At 44.5% G+C, this 23,922-nt stretch overlaps 1 protein-coding gene across 3 annotated transcripts in view; it reads left to right on the top strand.

Annotated features, from left to right (window-relative positions):
- LNX1 (ligand of numb-protein X 1) overlaps positions 1-23,922 on the top strand; it is a 104,361-nt gene that overhangs the window by 75,949 nt on the left and 4,490 nt on the right. For all 3 annotated transcript variants that reach the window (XM_035112090.2, XM_035112091.2, XM_035112096.2), the window contains 2 exons: positions 13,445-13,625; positions 16,488-16,716. In XM_035112090.2, the coding sequence (XP_034967981.2) occupies positions 13,445-13,625; positions 16,488-16,716 (410 nt within the window). The remainder of the gene's footprint in view (positions 1-13,444; positions 13,626-16,487; positions 16,717-23,922) is intronic.

Here is a 23,922-nt window from a genome sequence, read left to right as displayed (position 1 = left end):
TGACCAAACGTGATCCACCTGGAGAAGGAATTGGCAAGCCACTCCAGTATCCCTGCCAAGAAAACTCTATGGACAAAGACAACAGGCAGAGATTCCTTACCATCTGGTAAAAGATTAATAGGAGGACTGTCATCCTGTCAGTCAATTTTGGGGTTAACTGATATCAAGAGAGGGATTTGAGGGTGGAGTTTCAACATGCTGCCAGTTTCGTGCCTGCTTTGCAGCATCCATAGGAGGCCACTGCTGTGATTTAGTAAATCCTAAAATAGAAAGCATGAGGGGCTATTTAAAAAAAACCAAACTCCTTTGTTTCAGTGTGTAACTTATTACTTTGGATGCAGGACAATAAAGTCAGTCCTCAGGCGGCAGCAGGGCTCCCATTACTCATAACTCAGGTTTGACAAACAGAGGTAGGGATACTTAGCATCCTGAGGGAGATTTGTTTGGTTTCCTCCCTCTCTCGTCTTCTGTCCATGAACGCCAGCAGTTTCACTGAAGTCCTACGAGTCCTTTTATACCATATCTCCTTTTATTCAAGCTGCTGCCACAGTGACACAAGCAAGGGGTGGAACTGGCATACTGGTGGAAATTGTGTATTTGTTTATTGTTATAACCCTTCCTGGTACCTTACGGTTAAGGGCAGGTAAGAAAGTTGTGAATATTACACTTAGAATTTAAATAGCCCAGCCTCATATATATAAAGGTAAAGGGACCCCTGACCATTAGGTCCAGTTGTGACCGACTCTGGGGTTGCGCGCTCATCTCGCATTATTGGCCGAGGGAGCCGGCGTATAGCTTCCAGGTCATGTGGCCAGCATGACAAAGCCGCTTCTGGCAAACCAGAGCAGCACATGGAAACGCTGTTTACCTTCCTGCTATAGCGGTTCCTATTTATCTACTTGCATTTTGATGTGCTTTCGAACTGCTAGGTTGGCAGGAGCTGGGACCAAGCAACAGGAGCTCACCCGGTCACAGGGATTCGAACCGCCGACCTTTTGATCAGCAAGCCCTAGGCTCAGTGGTTTAGCCCACAGCGCCACCATATATATATATATATATATATATATATATATATATATATATATATATAATCTCTTTTTTAAAATCTGCCAGAACATCTAATGGTAAAAGTATAGAACTTACAACAACTATATAAAAGGCCACAGAAACTGTAGCTGGGGGAAAAGAGCAACAGGCCAGATTAAAATGTCACCTTGAAAATTCAGCACGAGAGGCTTGGGCAAATGAAGTGCCATAACCTGGCACTGAAATGACATCAGATGTTTCGGACGACCCTCATTATGGAGCAAATTCCAAACTCAGGGCATCAGAGGACCAAGGAAGTGTTGCTGCCTGCCTCACCTCCAGTGGAAGCAGCTCCTGCCCCACCAATCCCATTCTGCCCTTTGCCAACCTCCACCTTCTTACTTACAACCAATTTTGGGGGCAGCATAACCTATCAGTCTCCTCTTCCTCAGCCTTAGTGCTGCCCTTGTAGAACTCAGCAGAGAGGCGGATGAGGACAAAACTAGAATTAGTTGGCTCTGCCTGTCTTCGACTATGGTGCCACCTACTGTTGGGCTCCCTGCCTTCCACCCTACAAGCTCCAATCGATGCCAGCCACCACTGCTCACCAATGAAAGCAGGGAAACCGGAAGAAAGACACCCGAGGAAGATATTAGTAGCTGGGCAGTTTCATGTGAAAACGTGAAACAAATCCACTGGCTCCCAGTCCATTTCACAATTCAAAGAGGTTGCTCTAAAGTTTAAAGGTCTATACTGCTTGGTACCCAGATACCATAAGATTGCGAACTTGTACACATAGGAAGGTATTTCTTTGCTATATTTTAGTCCTACTTTTCATAGTTATCAAAGTTGATGATGGTGATGATATAGAAGCCTGGGATCACACTTACAAACTTAAGACACACAAGGGAGTTGCAGGGAAAGAAAGAGGAGAGTTGTTGGTTCTTCAAGTCTCGACATGAACTAAGAGCATTTATATGTAGTTTGAGCCAGGCTGATCTTCTGTTCCTGGTGTTAGCAGACTGGTAGAGCGATGAGGCCAGTGTGGCCTTTCCCCTTGCTTCTGCAGTTCCAGAGTAACTGGAGTATTGAGCTGAGTGTTGTTGTTTTCTGCCTGGGGAGGAAAGCCTCCTGCAGCTGCTGCTCTCTGTTGGAGGAGGCCAGGTTTGTCTCTACTTGGTCCTTCTGCCACCAGTTGAGAAAGGGGCTTCTCAGTTGTGGCATGCCATCTGTGGACCTTCCTTGTCCCCATCGTTTTCCCTTTCGCTTAATCCAAAGTGAAGACCTTTTTATTTCCCTACATCTTTTAGGCATCTGTTTTAAGAAGGCTTTCTGCTGGAATTTCACCCGCTTTGCTGCTTCTTTGTTTTATTCTAAGGTTACAAGATTTTTTTCAAAGAATCCGGGGACACCATTATTATTTTTTTGAAAAGAGAAAAGTTATATTTAATTTTTTTTAAAAAAAATTAAGAAGTAATATCTTCTCTTCTGTGGTCTCCTCTGCTGAGTGGCCTTCCTCTGGGCCCCGGCCTGCTCTCTTGGAGCGGTAGCCACCATGGAGTAGGCTCGGGCCAGGCCTGGGCTCAGCCACAGTTCCTTGCCCTCCTGGTGCTCTCCTACCTCTCCTTCTCAGCAGCAGCAGCAGTGGCAGTGGCGCAGCAAAGTTGGGGCTCCCTTTTTCCTTCTTCCTCTCTCTCTCTCTCTCTCTCTTCTCCTTCTCCTTCTCCTTCTCCTCCTTCTCCCTGCATCGGCCCTGGGGTTTTCCTGGCCTTGGAGCGCTGCTGGGCGGCTGGGTGCTCTCGCTCCCGGCTCAATTTGGGTCACGGGGTGTGTGTATCAGCGGTTCCCCCAGTTGACGTGCTAGGTGTCCCTAGTTCCCCCTCGGCAGTGGCAGTGGCAGTCTCAGCAGCCCGGAGCCAGCCTGGTAGCACAGTTGGCTCTGGCTGGATTTAGGAGCTGCTCGCTGCCATGGCACCCGCCATTTTGCCCCATATGATGTGTCTTGGGCCGTTGAACCAATCACACAACATTCATTCCCTACTAATAAATCTACAACACATAAAATATAAATCTGGGGACATTAAATGAAATCGGGGGACATTCTGAGGACGGATTTTGTCCGGGGACAAATGTGTAAATCCGGGGACTGTCAACGGGGACGCCTGGTAACCATATTTTATTCAATTAATCTCCTGTAAGCTGCTCTGAGAGCCTTACTGGTAAAAGAGCAGGGGGAGAAGTTTTCTAATTAAGTAGAATATCAGCTCTGTCGCATTTGTCATTGCACACTGCCTCTTTAGGTAAAGACAGTGTTCTTTGGACCCTAGGAACCGGGGGGATGACTGAGATCATTCAAATAAAATACCCTTTCAGTAAGTTTCGTTGCTCTCTTTGCTCCATGTGTCAGCAATGTCGATTTAGTGACCACACAATGACAAGCTGATAGGCTGTGCTTGCCTCCTTTTTGACCTCTTCAATAGAGGTCACCATTTCAGAAGGCTGCTTTGAGGAACTTTACTTAATCTCTCTTGTTTGCCTTGTTTTTGAGTTTGCTAGAAAGGAAAGCCACATGCTGTGCACTTCATTCCTGTTCGCTTTCCTTATATTTGTGAGAACACCCCTTGACCTCTGGGCATCAGCTCTTTTGTGCTATTACCCTGTGGCTTCCTTGGTTTTTCACCTTTCCGTAGCAAAAGGAAGCTGACATTCTCATTGGTCTAAAACAGCCTATATATATATATATATATATATATATATATATATATATATATAATCACCATCATCCAAGGTGAAGCTGAGCCCAAGACAAAGCCAAACAGGGTCTTCAAAGGAGTGGGCTGACATGAAAGATAACTTATGACAGGCATGTCCAACAGGTAGATCGTGATCTACCGGTAGATCACTGGACGTCTGTGGTAGATCACTGGTAGATCACTGGCTCCCCCCAAGAAGCTCACCAACTTTTGCTCCCCCCCAAAAAAGCTCAGCAACTTTGACCTGAACCCCTAAAAACAGGCCTTCCTTCTCTCAAAAAGAAGCTCAGCAATTTTGACCTGAACCTAAAATGGGGTAGATCACTGCCAGTTTTTAACAGTCACAGTCACAGTCTCTTGGGAGTTGGCCACCCCTGACTTATGATGTTGGAGTCAGCTTGTTTCAGAAGATCTGGAAGGCAATGGTTCCCCATCCCTGCAGTTGGGACAAGACTCTAGTATAGAGCTTTCCAAACTCTGTGCTGCGACACATTAGTAGTGTGTCGGCTGCAGTGTGTAGGTGTGTCACGTGAATGCTCCCTGCGCTCCTCCTGGGGTTGGAAAGGGGTTTGTTCAGTGATGGCCAAACTTGGCCCTCCAGCTCAGTGGCAGAGACCAGGTGGGGGTGTGGCTGGTGCGCATCCCGGGGGCGTGGCGTGCCGCCTGCGGGGGTGTAGCGCCCAGCGCAGGCAGGGGCGCATTCACGATGGCACCCCACCGGGATCGCGCTGCCAGGGGTGGTGTGCTCCCCCTGCACTCCTCTTCCTCCGCCAGTGCTCCAGCTGTTTTGGGACTACAATTCCCATCATCCCTAGCTAACAGGACCAGTGGCCAGGGATGATGGGAATTGTAGGCCCAAAACAGCTGGAAGGCCAAGTTTGGCCATCACTGGGTTAGTTCAACCTCCGGTTTGCTAGTAAAATTGAATTACTGCATCGGAGAAATGATGCACGCCTAAAAAGTGTGTCACCAACATGGAAAGTTTGGAAAGCTCTGCTATTGTAGATGAACCAATGGTCTGACCCAGCAAGAGGAAGGATCCTGCATGCCCAGTGTGAAAAAACCAACAACCCTTTCTGAGATTTCAGAATTATTAATTTAATGTTGTACCATCATTCACCTTGCTCTCCAAGGCTGGGCTACAACAATCTAAAACACAACATTAAATTGATTTTTTATTTCTTTTGGAATCTGAAAGATTATATCTGATTTCTCCCATTTCCACATTTGTCCTCCTGGATCCTTGTAAGTGTATCATTTCAGATCTTTTTTTAAAAAAAATTATTTATGATTTTCAGGTTTATAAAAAGGCAAAGGACCCCTGACCATTAGGTCCAGTCGTGACCGACTCTGGGGTTGCGGCGCTCATCTCGCTTTATTGGCCAAGGGAGCTGGCGTACAGCTTCCAGGTCATGTGGCCAGCATGACAAAGCCACTTCTGGCAAACCAGAGCAGCACACGGAAACGCCGTTTGCCTTCCTGCTGTAGCGGTCCCTATTTGTCTACTTGCACTTTGACGTGCTTTCGAACTGCTAGGTTGGCAGGAGTTGGGACCGAGCAACGGGAGTTCACCCCGTCGCAGGGATTCGAACCGCCGACCTTCTGATCAGGAAGCCCTAGGCTCTGTGGTTTAACCCACAGCGCCACCTGTGTCAGGTTTATACATTTCAACAATTCATTTCAGATTCTCCAAGATTCCTGCAAGTTGTCCAGTGTCAACATTGGATACGGTTCTTTTTTCTTTTAATTATGGAAAGTTTAAAAGTACATAATTATATGTGCACTAAGCAAGGTGAGGCGTAAATAAAAGAGAGATAGAGAAAAAGAGATAGAGATAAAGAGAAACAGCAGTCATGTAGAAGGGAAAGTAAAAAAAGGGGGGGACTCCAAACTCTATACTTTACAAAGTTGTTCTTGTTGTTATTGTTATCTTAACCTATTACAGTATTTGTAAGAATGGATTCCCTATAAATCATTGAATCTGTCCATGGCAAGTCTGCATTTATATGCAAGTTGTTCATAGGTTGCAAGTTTGTATAAGTCTTCAATCCAATCACAGAAGGGAGCCATTAGATTTTACTAGTCAGTCTTTCATGTTTTGGTGGGCGTGTGGTTGTGGGTTTTTCTGCCCAAAACACTGCTATCCAAAAGTGGGCTCATAAGGGTGATGGTATCTGGCTTTTGGAACCTGCAAGGGAGACAGTCTTGTGCCTGTAGCACATTCTTCCCACTTCGTCTCTGGCTGCATTTCCAAATTAGCTGATCCTGAAATAAATTAAACTGTGCTTCTTAACATAATTTACTTTCTATTGCTCTAAGAAAGTGTAAGCCTTTGCCCTTAAAGGCAACCTTAAAATACATATTTTTTAAAATTAAACAAATAAATTCAGATCTCCTCTGATCTCCTCAGATCTCCTCAGATCTCCTCCTCTATCTGTTTGCAGCTGAAATTTCTCAAGGGAATCACTGTGGGGCGGGAGTGGTTTTCTTTACACAGTCAGAGCTTAAAGTTGCTGTATTGCCAGTTGTTTTCTGCCTGAGGTGCTAAATTTAGCGTCTATGTACATTAACTATCCTCATCCTCACCCAAAATGTAATTATAAACTGATTATTATTTTTTTGAGTTTTGGAGAGCCTTCAAGCTTCCAGCTCAAAATGCCACCACACTCACACTTAAATCTAGTTACAGTATTTTATTTCAATATTTTGATGGGGTGGGAGGTGGGGAGATTGCACAGTCAAATTTCACCACCTCTAAATTGGATTTTATTGTACCGGTATATTCTGTTGTCACACTTAAAACATTCTACTCTCTCTAGGATAATTTGATTTTTAAAAAACCCACCCCCACCCCACCCCCTCATTTCTTTTTTCTTTGAGAGCGGACTCTCCGCTTCGACATTTCCAAGGACACAGATGTAAATGTGGGCTTGATATTGCTTTCAAGTTTCTAATATCCAGTGCCAAGAATAAACTCCAACCTTCAACATCATTTGTTATTATAAAAAGGCTCAGCCATCCCTTTTGGCAAAGAAAACCATGACATCCTGCCTGCCTCCATGTGGAAATAGGCTGGCTCTGAAGCCGGTGCCAATTGTAAACACCGAGTTGTCCAGCACCAAGCTTTGGGGAAGTTGTGAGGCACTATTAAGAAATGAAGCATCGGACATCATTAGCAGCAATTTGGAGTGTATTTTGCCTGTTGAGAATGATCATACATTTTTATGTTGCGGAGGGGGAGGGGGAGGAGCAGGCAAGAGGATGTGATACCTCCTTGTCCTCATATAGTAAGAAGAGCAACCCTAAGAATTATCTAGCACAGTTTTCATGCTAATTCCACCAGTGTTTTCCTAAAGCTCTTTCCTAATATCAGCTATACGTTTCCCTTCTGCAATTTAAACCAATTGCCACATCTCCTTTTATCTAAAGCTATTCTGTTTCAGATTTTCTTTGTGGCATTCTCCCTCCCCCCCCCTTTGATATTGTTAACATGTACCAATAATCTTTTCAAAAGACTAACCACCCCCACCCCCTCCCCCAATGTCTCAACAATTGAAACTGATCTGTAAAAATGCTATGAGAGACACTGCCCATGTCTTTGTAAACTGAGAAAACCTTTAATAAAAATAATTTTTTTAAAAAATATATGCACTGGCCTTTTAACCTTTCTCTCCTTGACCCTTTGCCAATCCTCTTCATAGATATTACTGCTAGAGCCACGTGATACATGGCACTTTACAGCAGGCATCCCCAACTCCCATGATCCCTAGCTAACAGGACCAGTGGTCAGGGATGATGGGAATTGTAGTCCAAAACATCTGGAGGGCTGAAGGTTGGGGATGCCTGCTTTACAGAATAGCTGTTTGTGTGTGGCCAATCCCGAGGAGCTTCATAGATAAAGTTAGGTGGGATACAAAGAAGCAATGGATTTGAAAGGCGGAGAAAAAATAGGGAATCCCCAAGTGTTAATCTCTAAAGATGGGATCGCCTTTTGTAGACCCAAAATGAAATATAAAACTCAAGATCCAAACCCCAATCGAAAGCAAGTTACATACATGTCCAAAGGTAAAAACAGACCCCAGGAGAGGTACAAATATCACCCCAGAAATCTATCTCCAGTTATCTGTGTAAGGTCATGAATAGAGCCTGGAGCTGAGTCGTAGGAGAAAGGTGGACTGTATGGAGTATATGTTGTATGTGTGTGTGTCAACACACTGCCCCTGTCAAGGCGAGATCAAACATGGGAGAAATGTCCCATCCTTCTTGCACCACAGCACAAAGGCATGCAATTTTGTCGCCCTTCCTCCTTGCCTCCAAAGGCTTTGAGTACTTGGGGCACATAAATGTGGCTATTGCAGTAAAGTGATTTTTTGGATGTGTGTGTGTGTGCTGATATAGCTCCTTGCCAAGGGCACAAGGGACCCTATGTGTGCCTCTGTACTTGATTGGTTTTACTGGGTTTTGGTAATAACCAGCTTTCTCTGGATTGGGGACTCTGGAATTCTCCAGTCTTAAGGATTCAGGACATCTCTAGCAGTCCGGGGTCCCAGGCACAGCTGTGAGGGAGAAGTCTGTCCGAATTGGGTAGGTGCATCTGAAGTAAGGCAGCTTCCTCCCAACCCTTCATCCCATTTGAGTGACTAGCACAGCTCGATGGGAAAATAAAGCTTCCTCAACATTTATTTTAATGAAATTAGATCTGGCACGGGGGCTTGGTGAGATCACAAGACCGAATACAGCAAGAATTGTGGAGTGGTTTAGGGCTCAGCCACACTTCTGCATGCCCTGTGTTTTCTAGATATGGGCCCGAGAGGCTTTTTGTTTGCCCTTCTGCTTTCTCCAGGAAAACGCACTGTTTACTGCTGATTTATTACAAATGTCAATTAGGTTTTCTACAGATTGACGTTTGCTCTGATTCAGTGGTAAACAGCAGGTTTTCCTGGGGAAAGCGGGAAACGAAAAAACCTGTTGGACAAGCAGAAGTGTGGACAAGCCCTTAGCTTTGGATTCAGTTCCAGGCCAAGAAATTTTGTTGCCTGAAGTGGAGTCCAAATGAGAGCCCCCACCCCACCCCACCCCACCCCCCAGCTGCACTACTGCCAACAGTTTAAAAAGTCTTTCTGTACTATTCCATTATCAGTTTCCATTATCAGTTGAGGAAGGTTGCTTCGCCTCTTTATGCATGGCAGGCTTGGCCCTGCTGGAATTTGTCAGTTAATAGCCTGAACACCCTCTTGCTCCCTCACCCCAGGCTGGCCTACAGTTATATCCCTGACAAAGTGCAAGTTGAATTGTGTTTTGTTTGAGATCAGTGGGAGCTTGTACATAAAGTCAAACCAGGTTTTAAAATACCACCTACTATTCTTAGTAGGCTGAAATGGCTGCGTTTTGCTTATAAATACATTATCTTCCAGCCTTCAAAGACTTTGCCCTTTACACTGAGGGGACATAAAACCCTGTAGCTGAAGGATCAGCTTCAGCCTTCAGGTAATTAAAATAGTACATCCAGCTGTGGCCATTGCCTGTGAGACAACCGCCAGGACACCGAGTGAGAGATAATCTGCTGTAAATATTTATCTTACAGTAAATATTAAAAACCAGGCAAGCTGTTATTTTCCCCTTGTCAGAGGGGCGCCCAAGGTAATGTCAAAATCACGAAGAGAAAGCACTTGTTTAGGAAAGAACACGCTGAACACTGCCATTGCTAAACATTGCCTTTCGGCTGGCTGAGTTGGTTATTGGTAAGAAAGCCAAAGTTTGGTGTGGTGTTTATTAAAATAAAACCTTTCCTTTCCTTTCATCCTTATCTCCCCTGCTGTCCTACTTTTCCTCAGCCGAGACGCCACAAGTTGCTTTATGTTTACAATAATCTAAATAAGTCATGTTGGAAAAAAGCTTTGGAAAAACTTGTGGCAGAATTTTCATCATGGCAGTTATGTCCTCGTCTTTGTAACAAAATGTAGTAGGTGACAACTCGTTTTCTGAACTGGGGTAGACAAATCTATCCATTTCGGTTTCTCTGAGTTTCTCACATTTCCAGGTTTAGGTTCAGTTTATCACATTTCCAAATCAGCTGGTGATTTTTCTTAAAGTCCTAATGTAGGCCTACTCATTTTTGTACACAATTTTGCCTGGTTTACACATTTGGCAAACATTTACCCCTAAACGCATTTGTATGGCATTTTCACTAATTATGTTTTTTTGTTTGCGCGTGCATTATTTGGTGGGAGAACTGCACTGAAAAATTTGGAAAAGTGCTCGTCTTGAAGGCTAGATGTGTTTTGGTGCACATATTGTTTCAGGAAGTATGGATTAGGTTGTTGTTGTTGTTTAGTCGTTTAGTCGTGTCCGACTCTTCGTGACCCCATGGACCAGAGCACGCCAGGCACTCCTGTCTTCCACTGCCTCCCGCAGTTTGGTCAAACTCATGTTCGTAGCTTCAAGAACACTGTCCAACCATCTCATCCTCTGTCGTCCCCTTCTCCTAGTGCCCTCCATCTTTCCCAACATCAATGTCTTTTCCAAGGATTCTTCTCTTCTCATGAGGTGGCCAAAGTATTGGAGCCTCAGCTTCACGATCTGTCCTTCCAGTGAGCACTCAGGGCTGATTTCCTTCAGAATGGATAGGTTTGATCTTCTTGCAGTCCATGGGACTCTCAAGAGTCTCCTCCAGCACCACAATTCAAAAGCATCAATTCTTCGGCGATCAGCCTTCTTTATGGTCCAGCTCTCACTTCCATACATCACTACTGGGAAAACCATAGCTTTAACTATACGGACCTTTGTAGGCAAGGTGATGTCTCTGCTTTTTATGATACTGTCTAGGTTTGTCATTGCTTTTCTCCCAAGAAGCAGGCTTAGGTAGGTTTCCATTAAAATGTGAACCAAACCAAATTTAGCTCCCATTCCTATTCTGCACATCACCTTTAACCTTAATTGGGTTTGCATAATTTTATTTCATAGAACAGTGTGTAAACAGCCTGCAATAGCTGCAACATTACTGATGTGTGAGTCAGAGGAAGCATATAATTTTCATACTTTGGGTACAAAGTGAGAAGCAGCCCTGACTTATGAAAAAGGTATTTCCTCTCAAAAATGAATACTTGCCAGTGAGGAGAATTTCTGATCACAAGACTGGAAATGAGATTCTTTTCAGATGAACTGATTTATAAATTTAAATAAAGCGTTCTGTTTTTATACAACAAGAGATTTACTCAAGATATGATTCAGTTGGATGCCCTGTGTGGTATATGCAAAATTCATTTACAAGTAAGCTTCTCCTTTGTCAAATGGAGGAACATCCCACTGCTTGCATCTTCATATAAGCTTTAAGCCGTGAGTTGCCACTGAATTGCAGTCCAGGAAAAAGTGCAGTTTTGCAGTTCTGCCTGAGATTGATCTAGGGCAGTGATGGCGAACCTATGACACGTGTGTCAGACATGACACACAGAGCCCTCACTGCTGGCACGCGCCCCATCGGCCCATTCACACTGTTGTTGTTGTATTTTTTTCCCCATTTGTTCTCCCGCTCCTCCTACAGCTTGTCTCCACTAGAGCTTGTCTCCGCTACAGCTTGTCTCCGCTGTTAAAACCCGCTGTTAAAACCCGGATCCTTTTTTGTTGTTGTTGTTTGTGGTAGCCAGAGATTGGTTTTTTAACCCTTTCTGTGCTGTTTTTTTCCTGGCGCTTTGGCAGACTATGATTGGGTGTAACAGCGTTCGTTTTTTAACCAGTTCTGTGCTGGGTTTTTTTGTTGCCTTGGCAGACTATGTCAGTGCTGCATGTTAGTTTCAGCGAAGGTATTATTCGTCATTTATTTCTGTTCTCTCCCCCCCCCCCAAAAAGTGCAGCAGGTTTGGGGCACCCTCCCCAAAAGCAAAGCAACTTTTGCACCCCCCCAAAAAAAACATCCAAAACTTTGGTCAGCAGCTCCCCCCAAAAAGCTGAACAACTCTGGGCACTTTGTGATAAATAAGGGTTTTTTGGTTTGGGTTGGTTAAATAATTAGTTTTTGGTTTATTAAATACAGTTATACAGTATATTACAATTATACATTTTTGTTATTTAAACTATAAATATCATGAAATTATGGTTTTTTTCTCGAAGTGACACACCACCTGAGTTATGCTCGGTTTTTTGGCGAATTCTGACACACCAAGCTCAAAAGGTTGCCTATCACTGATCTAGGGGACACACCAGCATCCATCAGAACATGAGACAATTCTAGAGGCTTTGCTAGATGCATCAGAGTTTGGCACTGTCACAGTGAAGTTCCTGAAGGAACTCCTAGAATTATTCCTGGAACCTAGATATCTTGAATTTGCAAAGGATCTTGGAGTGCATTTCAGAATTTAAGGAGGTCCTAGACCAGGAGTTGGCAACGTTTTCTGAGGCTGGGCTGGTCCACTCCCCGACAGACCTGGGGAGCTGGAGTGTACGCGCTTGCGCTCAAACTATTTCCAGAGCTCTTCCAACCTGGAAGTTGGTCTCCGCGGTGAGAGAAAAAATGGTGCCACGGGAAAAAAGCATGGAATGCCCACGCTGATCCACGGAATGGCCGTGGGCCGGTTCCAGGAAGCTCATGGGCCGGAACCACCCCATGGGCCTTAGGTTGCCAACCTCTGTTCTAGACTGCCAAAAACAGATCTTCTATATTAGCTTTTCCCAACCAGATTTTGTCTTATAACACTCATCAGTCCCAGCCAGCATGGCAAGTGGTCAAGGATCATGGAAATTGTAGTCAACATCTAGAGGGCATATATGGAACTCATATCTGCAGTATTGTTTTGAGCAGTTTTCCTTCAAAATAGCTCAAAAACTTCATTTTTCTTCGCGATCTTGCAAGAAAAGAAAAGAAAAGAGCTCAACAACTTTGGGCAGAAGTTAGAAAAGCTCAACAATTTTGGCCAACAACTTGTGTCTGGATTTTCTGGAGTGTATCTCACCATTCTGCCAATTTCAGGTGGAGCCAAACTATCCAACCATGCAGGAACTCACATGTACAGGTGATTAGAGGAACCAATAACACACTTGGAAACCTGCCACCAGGCATTCTTTCATGTTCATCCTTAAGACATGTGCTTCCCAGAGTAAAAACACTGTGCAGAATGGCAGTACACAAATATAATTTGCAACCATTTTTTGTACTTCATAGTGGTACGAAAAGATACTGCCATGGCTGCCAGGTAAACAACGGCTGAATGTGCGCCCATGCACATTCACAGGGAATGCTCTTCTCACGATCTTGTTCATGTGTCGAAATTTAATCTCGAACATTAAGGCAAAAGTGGTCAGATGTCCAGCGTTATGGCTTAACCATCACTTCTTTGCAAGTTAGAGTGTTTCATTTTTTAAAAAGAAAATGCTTTGGATCAAACAATGCATCAGTTGACTTATGTATACCTCTACCATTGGAGGCAGTGCTGCTTCTGAATATCAGTTGTTGGAAACCTCAGGAGGAGAGAGTACTGTTGTGCTGAGGGTTTCCCCACAAGCATCTGGTTGGCCACCTTGAGAACAGGATGCTTGACTAGATGGGCCGTTGACCTTGATCATAAAGGCCATCAGATTATGGTGAACCATGTTATGAAGTAGCTGATCACGATCATACTGTCCAAAAGCTTTGTCCATGTCCTCTGCTCATGTTTGCCCTTTGAGCCCCACAGACTGGCCTCCATGCGGTCACCTGTCATGAAAAGGTGGTGGTTGTCCGGAAAGACAATGCGGAGTCGCTGGGGATGACTGTGTCGGGTGGTGCCTTCTCCCACAGGGAATGGGATTTGCCTATCTACGTTATAAGTGTTGAACCAGGCGGAGTCATCAGCAGAGATGGCAGGATCAAAACAGGTGAGTCTAAAGGAATTCAGAACACACTTTGGAGCTGAGTATGTCTCAGACGCGGGTGGTGCTGTGGGTTAAACCACAGAGCCCTGGGGCTTGCCAATCAGATAGGTCGGCGGTTCAAATCCCCGATGGGGTGAGCCCCCATTGCTCAGTCCCAGCTCCTGCCAACCTAGCAGTTCGAAAGCACGTCAAAGTGCAAGTAGATAAATAGGGACCGCTACAGCGGGAAGGTAAACAGCATTTCTGTGCGCTGCTCTGGTTCACCAGAAGCGGCTTTGTCATGCTGGCCACATGACCTGGAAGCTGTATGCTGACTCCCTCGGCCAATAACGCGAGATGAGAGTTGCAACCCCAGAGTCGGTCACGACTGGACCTAATGGTCAGGGGTCCCTTTACCTTTACCTATGTCTCAGAAACTCAAATCGTGTTTCAGTGAAGTGTAACTGCAACTCTGCTCTTGCATTTTAGTTAGGCCTGGTTCTCAGTTATCTTGTGGTACAGTTGCCACAGTCCATGATGCCCTGGTAATGTTAAATCTGGGGATATCTTCACTTTACTGTGATTTTTGACACACACACACACACACACACCAAAGACTAAATACGATTTTAGACATAAAAACCATAACCGAATAGTGCTGACTTTCTGCACACGTATTACCAGATAGGCAGTTTTAAGGAATTCTGGTCACCATCTTGATTAAGGAAATCTGTTCATAAATCCATTTCTTGCTGAATAACAATTCAGCCATGTAATAATTTAGTATTGTTCAGATTAGGACTTAATAAGAAAACATGTTGATTGCTGTAAGAAGAAACAGGACTCTGACTCACCACCCACAGTTATTGAGATGGGTGCATGGTCTTATTTGACTCAGAGAGACCAGATAATGGCCAGATGTGTTTCATAGGAAATGGAAATATTTTCAGAATTACTGGAATAAGTATTATGAAAGCTGCCAAGTACCACAAATGTTTTGTATGTAAATATATATCTCTCTCAACCTAACCTAACTCACAAGGTTGTTAAAGATAAAATGAGAGAACCACTATGTATACCCTGAGCTTATTGCAAGAAAGGTAGGATATAGGAATGAAAATGATAATGAGCTGGTCTCCCAGTCACTTTATTAGTGAACAGCAATAAAAAAAAATCCCCCAGTCCTGAATTTGATCTAACCTATTTGTTAAAACTCGAGCTCTGTAATCAGCACTATATATGTGGGTCCAAAAGGGAGCCACTGTTTAAAACAGTTGAATATAAATTGGAACCAGAGAAGAAATTCACTTGTAATTTATTTCAGGTGCCACAAGAAGGTGTTCATAAGACTGGTGTCTTGTATTTCAGAGTACTACCCACTTCCAAATTTGGTTTCAGTTTTCAAGAGTGTTAGCATTCCACATCATTCCCAAAATGGCTTAATCGTGAATTAGGTAGCTTCTAACATGCTTCAAGCAGCCTTTTGTTAAACCCAAAATTGGGTTGCTTAAAATGCAAGAAATGGCTCTCGCTGTGTGCACAAGGCAGTTGGTTGGTTGGCATCCGTCTGTCTTGGGAAACAATGGAAGCTTTCTTACAATTGTATATTCATCATCATGTTTCCTATGTTATTATCTCGCTTACATACATGGAATTGTAACATGTGAATAGCTGCTGTATCCTCTGGGAAGAAAGCTGGTTTTTCTATCATCCTGATTACATGTAAGTAGCTAGAAGGAGTCAGATGGAATGGGCTCCATTTCACTGGGGTTTTTAAAACAGAGGTGGGATGGTCATCTGCCAGAGATTCTTTAGCTGTGATTCCTGCATTGCAAGGGGGTTGGACTAGGGTCCCTTCAAACCGTAGAATTCTATGATTCTGTGAGACGTCTGTCCTTATCTGCAGTCTTGTAAGAAGTCTGTGATTCTCATGCAGCAACGTGAGGAAGATACTAGACAATTTAGCTTTGTACCTTTACGTTTTGTTTTGTTTCCGAAGGTGCTTTATTTCTTAAAATAATCCCTCCTCCCATAGACATTTGGGACAGCCCATATTCATACCACCCTAAACTAGAGTTAATCAGCCCTGCTGATATTAATAACAGTGAACTGGTGCAATGTTTAAAGCAAAACAGCAGCAGGCCAAGACAACGACTGGTGGTTAAAAGCAACAATAATTCCCAACAGATTTCAGGGGAAATAGTTAAATGTGAAAGCTGCAATGCTGTACACGCCCAACTTTAAGTAAACCCCATGGAATTCAGTGTGGCATACTTCTGAGTAGGCAAGCACAGGAGTCCACTTTTAAACAAACACAACATTGCATTTTCTTTTAGTGATTCGTTGGCAGAGCACAAGTCTAAAATGCAGCTCTTCTACAACCAGAGATCTAGAAGGATATTGCAGTTTTATTTTGCTTGCAATGCTCACAGGCAAACTGATTTGGTTGCTCATTCAGGACAACAAATATCACCACCTTTCCCCCCAAAATTATTAATTTCTCTTATTATGGTGGGGAGAAACTGAAGTCAAGTCAGCAACATACCAAACGCTACCTCTTGTTGAACTGGAATTTTAATCCAGAGCTCCCAAACCTGTAGGCAACAACCCATCTTTATCTATAGGTACTTACCAAAGCACATTAAGTTCCCCATTGGCACGTGTTCTTAGAATGGAGTTTGGGGTAGAGCAAAACCCCAAGGAAAAACCGTTCTTTTTCTACAACTGACCTCAAAAACATATTTTATAAAAGGCAGAAAAACTGCTCTAAGGACCTCCCAGCTGCTAGTTGGCCGCCCCTGAGTTTAGAGGTACAGCTTTGAATGACAAAAGTGTATTTTATTAACTGCTAACAGGTGTTTTCTTCCTTCATTTCCTGCCTACCAGGTGATATTCTGCTCAATGTGAATGGAATTGATCTGACAGGTGTGAGCCGTGGGGAGGCTGTAGCCCTTTTGAAAAACATCTCCTCGTCTGTTGTCCTCAAAGCATTAGAAATGAAAGAGTGCGAGACCTTGGAGGAGGGCGATGACCTCTCATTGCTTGATGCCAGTTTGAACACGTCTAGCCAGAGCGAATGGTCTCCTTCCTGGGTGATGTGGCTCGAGGTCCCACGGTAAGTCCAAGGAGTGTTTCCATGTGCTGAAAGGGATTATGAAGGGAAAGGTTTATAGCAGGGATAGGGAATCTGTGGCCCTTCCGATGTTCATGGACTCTTAGTTCCCATCAGCCCCAGGTGGCATGTCTAGTGGCCAGCACTGATGGGAAGTGTAGTCCAGTAAAAGTAAAAGGTAAAGGACCCCTGGACGGTTAAGTCCAGTCAAAGGCGACTATGGCGTTGCAATGCTCATCTCTTTCAGGCGTTTGTCCGCAGACAGCTTTCCGGGTCATGTGGCCAGCATGACTAAACCGCTTCTGGTGCAACGGAACACTGTGATGGAAACCAGAGTGCACGGAAAAGCCGTTTACCTTCCTGTCACAGCGCTACCTATTTATCTACTTGCACTGGTGTGCTTTCAAACTGCTAGGTTGGCAGGAGCTGGGACAGAGCAACAGGAGCTCACCCTGTTGCGGGGATTCGAACTGCCAAGCTTCTGACCAGCAAGCCCAAGAGGCTTGGGTGTTTAGACCACAGTGCCACCCGCATCCCAAAGTCCAGTAGCATCACTCGGAGGGTCACAGATTCACTATTGATGGCTTTGGGGTGCTTACCTGGTTCTTTCCCCTGAATTGATGTATTGCATTGACACCTGAATTAATTCCAGACTTGGCATGTGTGTACACACACCACACACAGAAAGGACTGTATTTAAGGGAGCAGAAAAGATCCTGAGCAGGCCCATTTCTGAAAATGTGTCTGGCTGTCAAAGTAGCAAGGGAAACCCTGCAGAGATCGCATCTCTGGTCTTAGAATACAGGATCTTGAATCCCAGACCACCCTGCGTCCTCCCAGACAGTCGCTGCAGCTTGCAGACTGCACAGACACCGTTTCAGTTATATGCCATTTTAAATTGTTTGACTTTGCCCAGATGTTCAGAAACTGTGTACAGGCTCATGGGCTGAACATTATCCAAACCCCCTCCCCCTCAAAAAAAAGAAAGAAAAAGAAAAGAAAACATTCACCTCTCTAATGGGCCGGAAGCAGCTGTGTTGCAATTTTTAGTAAAACCACAGAGCGCGTACTTTGTCACCCACTCACGCAGCACATTTTAATGACTCCATGGGGCATAAATCATTGCAGCATTCATCTGAACTGGAATTTTAAAAACGAGACCCTTCCAGGCTGACACTGAATTAAATCTAGCCTCAAGCTAAATCTTCCCTCAAGCAGCCCATCAGTGAGAAAATGTTTAGTTATATAAGAGACTTCTTTTGCAGCTTTGCACACTCACTTTTTGTTTTAATCTCATCTTCCACTTATCAAAATATATGAAGTATCTAGGTTATGTTGTATTAGTTTATCCTCTGTCTAAATGGGAAGGTGTATCACATATACAGCAATGTGTTATTGAAAAGCATGTTGTAAAGAGCTATGGGGATTATTGGGGATTCCTCAAGTGAGAAGCTCGGTAATGGCAGACACAAATAATTGAGAGAGATATGCTCATCTTCTGTAGCGTGGAGTTGGAAGTGTCGTGGGATGTGTTCTAGATTTCCCCTTGCACAATGGTAAGGTGCAACAGGCTTGGCCAGAGTCTGCATAAACTGAATGTAGTACTCTCAGAGCCACTGGGGGTACTGTGATGGATGCTGAAGAATTCTGCAGCAGGCAAGTCGAGATTCACTAAAGAGAGAAGATTTGAAAACCACTGTGTTAGGTGATGGTGCTTCTAAAGGAGGCTTCCTTAATGTAAAAAAAATAGTGTTTATTCAAGAACTCCCTGCAAAATTTCCGAACACTCATTGCTTTGGGGACTTCCCCATTTCTTTGTGAGAACAAGGAACCACCCTAGCCCATAAAAAAATGGGGAGGAGGGGTAGAATAATGTCTGCATCATTCCATCTAAATTGCTTCCCGGAATCTGATTTGTAGGGTGGAGTTGGCACCGGGCTTTTGAGCCTAAGGATAGGCAGATCAGTCTCTTGCCAGTCCATCTCAGTTTACATATGTTTATTCATAAGCCCTGTTTCCACTTCAATCTGTGACTTAAAAACAAAACAAAACACCTCACCCCAAACAATTTTTGAATGTGTTTTCTCAAGAAAACAAACCATTTTGGAACTCTTTTTTTTTTGGACCTGCATCACAAAAACCGAGTGAGCGCAAAAACAGAAGGATAGCTGCATCCTAGCTGACACAACAGTATGGAGAGTGTGAATTGGGTTGCAGGGCTTGAGAGTACGGCGCAAATGAAATCCTTGAGTGTCCCTAGTTGTAGGTGGTGCCTGAGACTTCTACGCTGAAAGTCTGGTGGGCCGCTTCCAGATCACTTGGCAACCAGGAGGAGAGAAATGGGCTGGGTGGGGGAGGAGAAACAGAAACGGAACAAGCGTTAAAACTGCAGGTAGAAACTGAAGGAGATGAGAGTGGAGAGAATGGGGGAGGGGGAATAGAATCGGAAGACTTCTTGATACAGCAACAGATAAAGAAGGTAACTAAAATATGATGGTGCAGAACCAACAGAGAGATTAGATTATGCCCTGGTGCAGAGAGAGACTTAATGCTATGGAGTAGAGAAGGGGCAGGGTACCATGAGCACAGAAGCCTAATGTGGCTTCTTTGACCCTCAGGGCTCTCCTCAAGGCCCACCTCCACATCTTCAAGGTATTTTGCCTGGCTGGAAGGTGCCCTTGAACTGTACCCTTGCATTTTGTGCTGAACCCTCTGTCCTTTGAATGGCTGGACTGCAGCCTACTGTACTAAGGTCATATCTGTTTCCACGTTGGCAACTGGCCCCCAGAAAGTTACCTGCTAGAGTATATGGACCTTGGGCTGAAGAAGATTCCCAATCCTGGAGCAGAGAGAAAAGGATGAAAGGTGACCAGGGAGAGATTTAGAGAGACCTGTCATAGTACAAAGAAGTCATGGGGCACATGAGAGGAAAAACAAACAACTTAACAGGATGGGTTTTTTAAAAGCCCTGAGCTGAAACTGTAACAAACATGTTTTCCTCTGGCTAGCATAGCAATGAGTCCTCTTAGGTCACTAAAAGGAGAAAAGTGGTCCTTGGGAGTTTATTTGAGCCCCTGTTCTTAGAGAGGCTGATGCAATATGCCTGGCATGCAGGGCTTCTTTTCAGCCAGAAATCACCGGCACTCAGTTCCGGCAACTCTCAGGCGGGTGCCATTGCCATTCCAAGAGAACAAGAGAGGCATTTATGGTGAGTTCCTGTACCTATTTTTCCTAGAAAAATAGCACTGTTGGCATGCACTAGCGACTAGCCAATGATCATAGAATCATAGAGTTGGAAGAGACCACAAGGGCCATCCAGTCCAACCCCCTGCCAAGCAGGAAACACCATCAAAGCATTCCTGACAGATGGCTGCCAAGCCTCTGCTTAAAGACCTCCAAAGAAGGAGACTCCACCACACTCCTTGGCAGCAAATTCCACTGTCGAACAGCTCTTACTGTCAGGAAGTTCTTCCTAATGTTTAGGTGGAATCTTCTTTCTTGTAGTTTGAATCCATTGCTCTGTGTCCGCTTCTCTGGAGCAGCAGAAAACAACCTTTTCCCCTCCTCTATATGGCATCCTTTCACATATTTGAACATGGCTATCATATCACCCCTTAACCTTCCATTCTCCAGGCTAAACATGCCCAGCTCCCTAAGCCATTCCTCATAAGGCATCGTTTCCAGGCCTTTGACCATTTTGGTTGCCCTTCTCTGGACACGTTCCAGCTTGTCAGTATCCTTCTTGAACTGTGGTGCCCAGAACTGGACACAGTACTCCAGGTGAGGTCTGACCAGAGCAGAATACAGTGGTACTATGATGAAATGGGGACCCAGGTGGCGCTGTGGGTTAAAACCACAGAGTCTAGGGCTTGCTGATCAGAAGGTCGGTGGTTTGAATCCCTGCGACGGGGCGAGCTCCTGTTGTTTGGTCCCAGCTGCTGCCCACCTAGCAGTTCGAAAGCACATCAAAGTGCAAGTAGATAAATAGGGACCGCTCCGGCGGGAAGGTAAACGGCGTTTCCGTGTGCTGCTCTGGTTTGCCAGAAGCAGCTTTGTCATGCTGTCCACATGACCCGGAAGCTGTCTGCAGACAAACACCGGCTCCCTCGGCCTATAGAGTGAGATGAGCGCCGCAACCCCAGAGTCGGACACGACTGGACCTGATGGTCAGGGCCCCCTTTACCTTTATGATGAAATGGGCTGGTATCCCCTTTACCGCATAAGGAAGCAGCCCCCAAGAGCAGCTTTCTGTGAAATCTTAAAAGATGGGTCATTACAAATTTAATAAACAATAACTATTATTATCATTGTTTATTATTATTGGTGGGAAGGCAGGGTTCTTACGGTTTTTAACAGTTGCATGATAGACCCATTCAACATTGACTGGCGGTCACTGCCCTTCTGAGATAGGGAAAGCTTCACCTGCTGAATTTCTGCTCTTCGTTCTGCTATTGAAGGCACAGGAAGATGGCAGTTAAAAGGTGTCAGCCCTGTAAATGAGGCGTGGTAACCCCCTAGCAGATTCCCTCTGTACCTCAGTGAAAAGAAATGCCATGCTTTTGCCCACAACATAGAAAACAAAGGTGTTTAAAAAAAAAAAACTCTTGGTGGAAAGGATTTTTTCTATGAAAGCAGCAGTTTTCACCGGGATTCCTTTGCCGTATTCCAAGTCTGTATGCAGGCACTACCGCTTCCCCATCCTTCCCCTTCCCCCCCCATGGCCTCTTTTACTGAAGGAAAATCACCCACAATGTCAGCAGGTCTGCAAACAGGAAATTCATTGTAATCCTATCTCCAGCTGCAGCACCACTCGCAGAAAAGGGCCACAGTGTATACGAACACCAGAAGGGATTAGTATGCCAAACTGGTACATCGGCCTTCTTAAATTCAGATTATTAAAGGGGAGGGGGCAGTCAGTAGCAAGAGGCGGCTGGACACTGATTATAATCAATAGGAACAGAGGTGTGTTTCTAGCTAGTACTTGCTTGTTTGGCCAGGCACCCAGGAGTCAAAACGCTTAACAGAGCAGGTTATCAGATACTTTAATCTTACCTAAGTGAGTTTATGCTCACCGTCTTTATTTCTCCGTACTGGACTCTCTGAGCTCAGTGCCTCACATCTGGAAGCCCTTTTTCAGGTCCTGTTACCAGAGCATGCATCACATTAATACACATTAACTCATTTCCCCCTTGTCTGAGAATGTAACCTCTCGGTACCAGAGTTCCCATTTGGAACTGGTAAGGGCAACTGCCCAGCAGTTCTTTTAAGGCAGGTCAGATGGGCCTCAAGGATATTTTCCCCAAACCTTCCTGCAGTTATCAAGCTGTCTTGAGGGACCAGGTGGGTGGGAAATAATGATCCTGAATGCAGCCTACTTTAGGCTCATCGCCGGGAGTGCAGATGACTGGGAAATTAGTTTTTGTTTTTTTGAAAAAGGTATTAATTGCATTTTGGAAACCGTACTTAAAGCAGCTTCTTGAAAACCGTAATAAATCACTGCAGAAATAGTAGGAGAGTTGGAGGAGGGAGAGCGAGGGAAGGGGTGAACAAGAAGGAGGAGGGGGGCAAGAAGGGAAGAGCAGGGGGCAGTGAAGACAAAGATGAAAGAATATATTTTGGAGTGGAGAGCAAAGTTGCCATAGGCTGATATCCTATGGCCAATGAGAGTAGCCTTATTCTTCAGCAGCTGCCAAGGCAAGTGTAGTATCAATGGGAAGCCTCGCTCTTTAGGCTGTGTATACACTTCCATTTTCCTTAAATCCAGAGCTATTGCACTGCTGTTCGTGAAGCCCTGGGCACACAGGGTTAGCCACAATCCATCCTGTAGTTTATTGAGAAATGCTGCATTTTGATGTGTTTTTCCTCAAACCATCTTCCATCGGGTGTGGAAACGTAAGCTGTAGGAGGGTACCCACACCCCATTCATCTACCCATGTGGACGCGACTTTGGAAACGCATCAAACTATACTGATGTGTACAATGCAAATGCAATTTGAAATGCAGTGCATGAATATGCATGTTGGGGGAACAACCTCACTGCATTTTAAGCCAGTAAAAGGTACACAGCTTGGTGCAAATGGAGTTGTAGCAACTGAATTGAGGGATGGGCAGGGCGTCCTACTTCACAGCGCATAGCGTTCGAGCATTGCAAAGAAACCACTTTAGGGGTCTACTTTAAATCTTATCAGCAATAAGAGTAGCAGTAATTTGGGGGTTACTATTGTATGCATTTCCTGGATCATTCTCTCTAGTATTTATAGGTAGATAGCCACCTAAAATGAGTATTTAAGGTTATTCACATATTTTCAGAACCTGGGTTGCTTTGTTCTTTTCCGGTCCACTCTGCATTCATTAGTCCTTTGCTCCTTCCTCTCAAGTTTCCAGAAAGATAAACTTCAGTCTGTAGTTCTGACTGATGAGTTTCAGCAAGCATGTCCGTTTCGTAACAGCATTTATTTTACTCATAATACAGGGAGGGCAGGCAGTTGTTGCTCATGCACTGCCAGAGCATCTAAACGATGACTCACCAAAGACCAATTTAGAAATTCCACCTCAATGAAACGGCTGTCCTTCCGTCATGAAGCCAAGCAAAGCACGTAACCACTGCAATGGCATTTACAAGGCTGAAAAGCAAAGGTTTTTTTTGCTTTTGTTTGTTTGTTTACTACTTCTGGCTGTCTTGACTGTGACAAGCAGATCAGATGGGTGTGGGCTCTGCTTGTCTGTGTGTTGATTAATTTTGTTCCTCAATTCATTTTGGAAAGACAGCGCTAGCACCTTTTTTTGCGCTCTGTTCAGTTTGGTACCAACAGAAACACATAATAAACCACAATCAACAGTTTTCATAGGGCTTTTCATACAGCCATTGCTGGTGGACAAAACCATAAGGTTCACTGCCCCAACTTCCAGCTGGTGGTAACCTCAAATATTCAGAATTAGTCAAATGCTTTGGAACGTGTGGAATTGAAAGCCCAAAAAGTTTGCAGCTAGAGATGCAGCAAGCTCATGTATTGTGGCCAGCCTCAAAAAATTACTTTGAAAACTGATTCTGAGCCCAGTTCCAACCCCAACTGTCACATCATGATTCCCAGTTATGGCAATAGCAGTGCAACTCTCAAATATCCCTTCTGCGTTTGCCTCCCTCTGCATGGTCTTTAGGCTTCAAGGCAGATACCAGGGCAAAGAGGAGACTCCGTCTCTTGCAACAAG

Source organism: Zootoca vivipara, chromosome 9 (assembly GCF_963506605.1).
Source record: "Zootoca vivipara chromosome 9, rZooViv1.1, whole genome shotgun sequence".
Classification (NCBI taxonomy): domain Eukaryota; kingdom Metazoa; phylum Chordata; class Lepidosauria; order Squamata; family Lacertidae; genus Zootoca; species Zootoca vivipara.
This window is presented reverse-complemented; position numbering and strand designations above follow the sequence as displayed.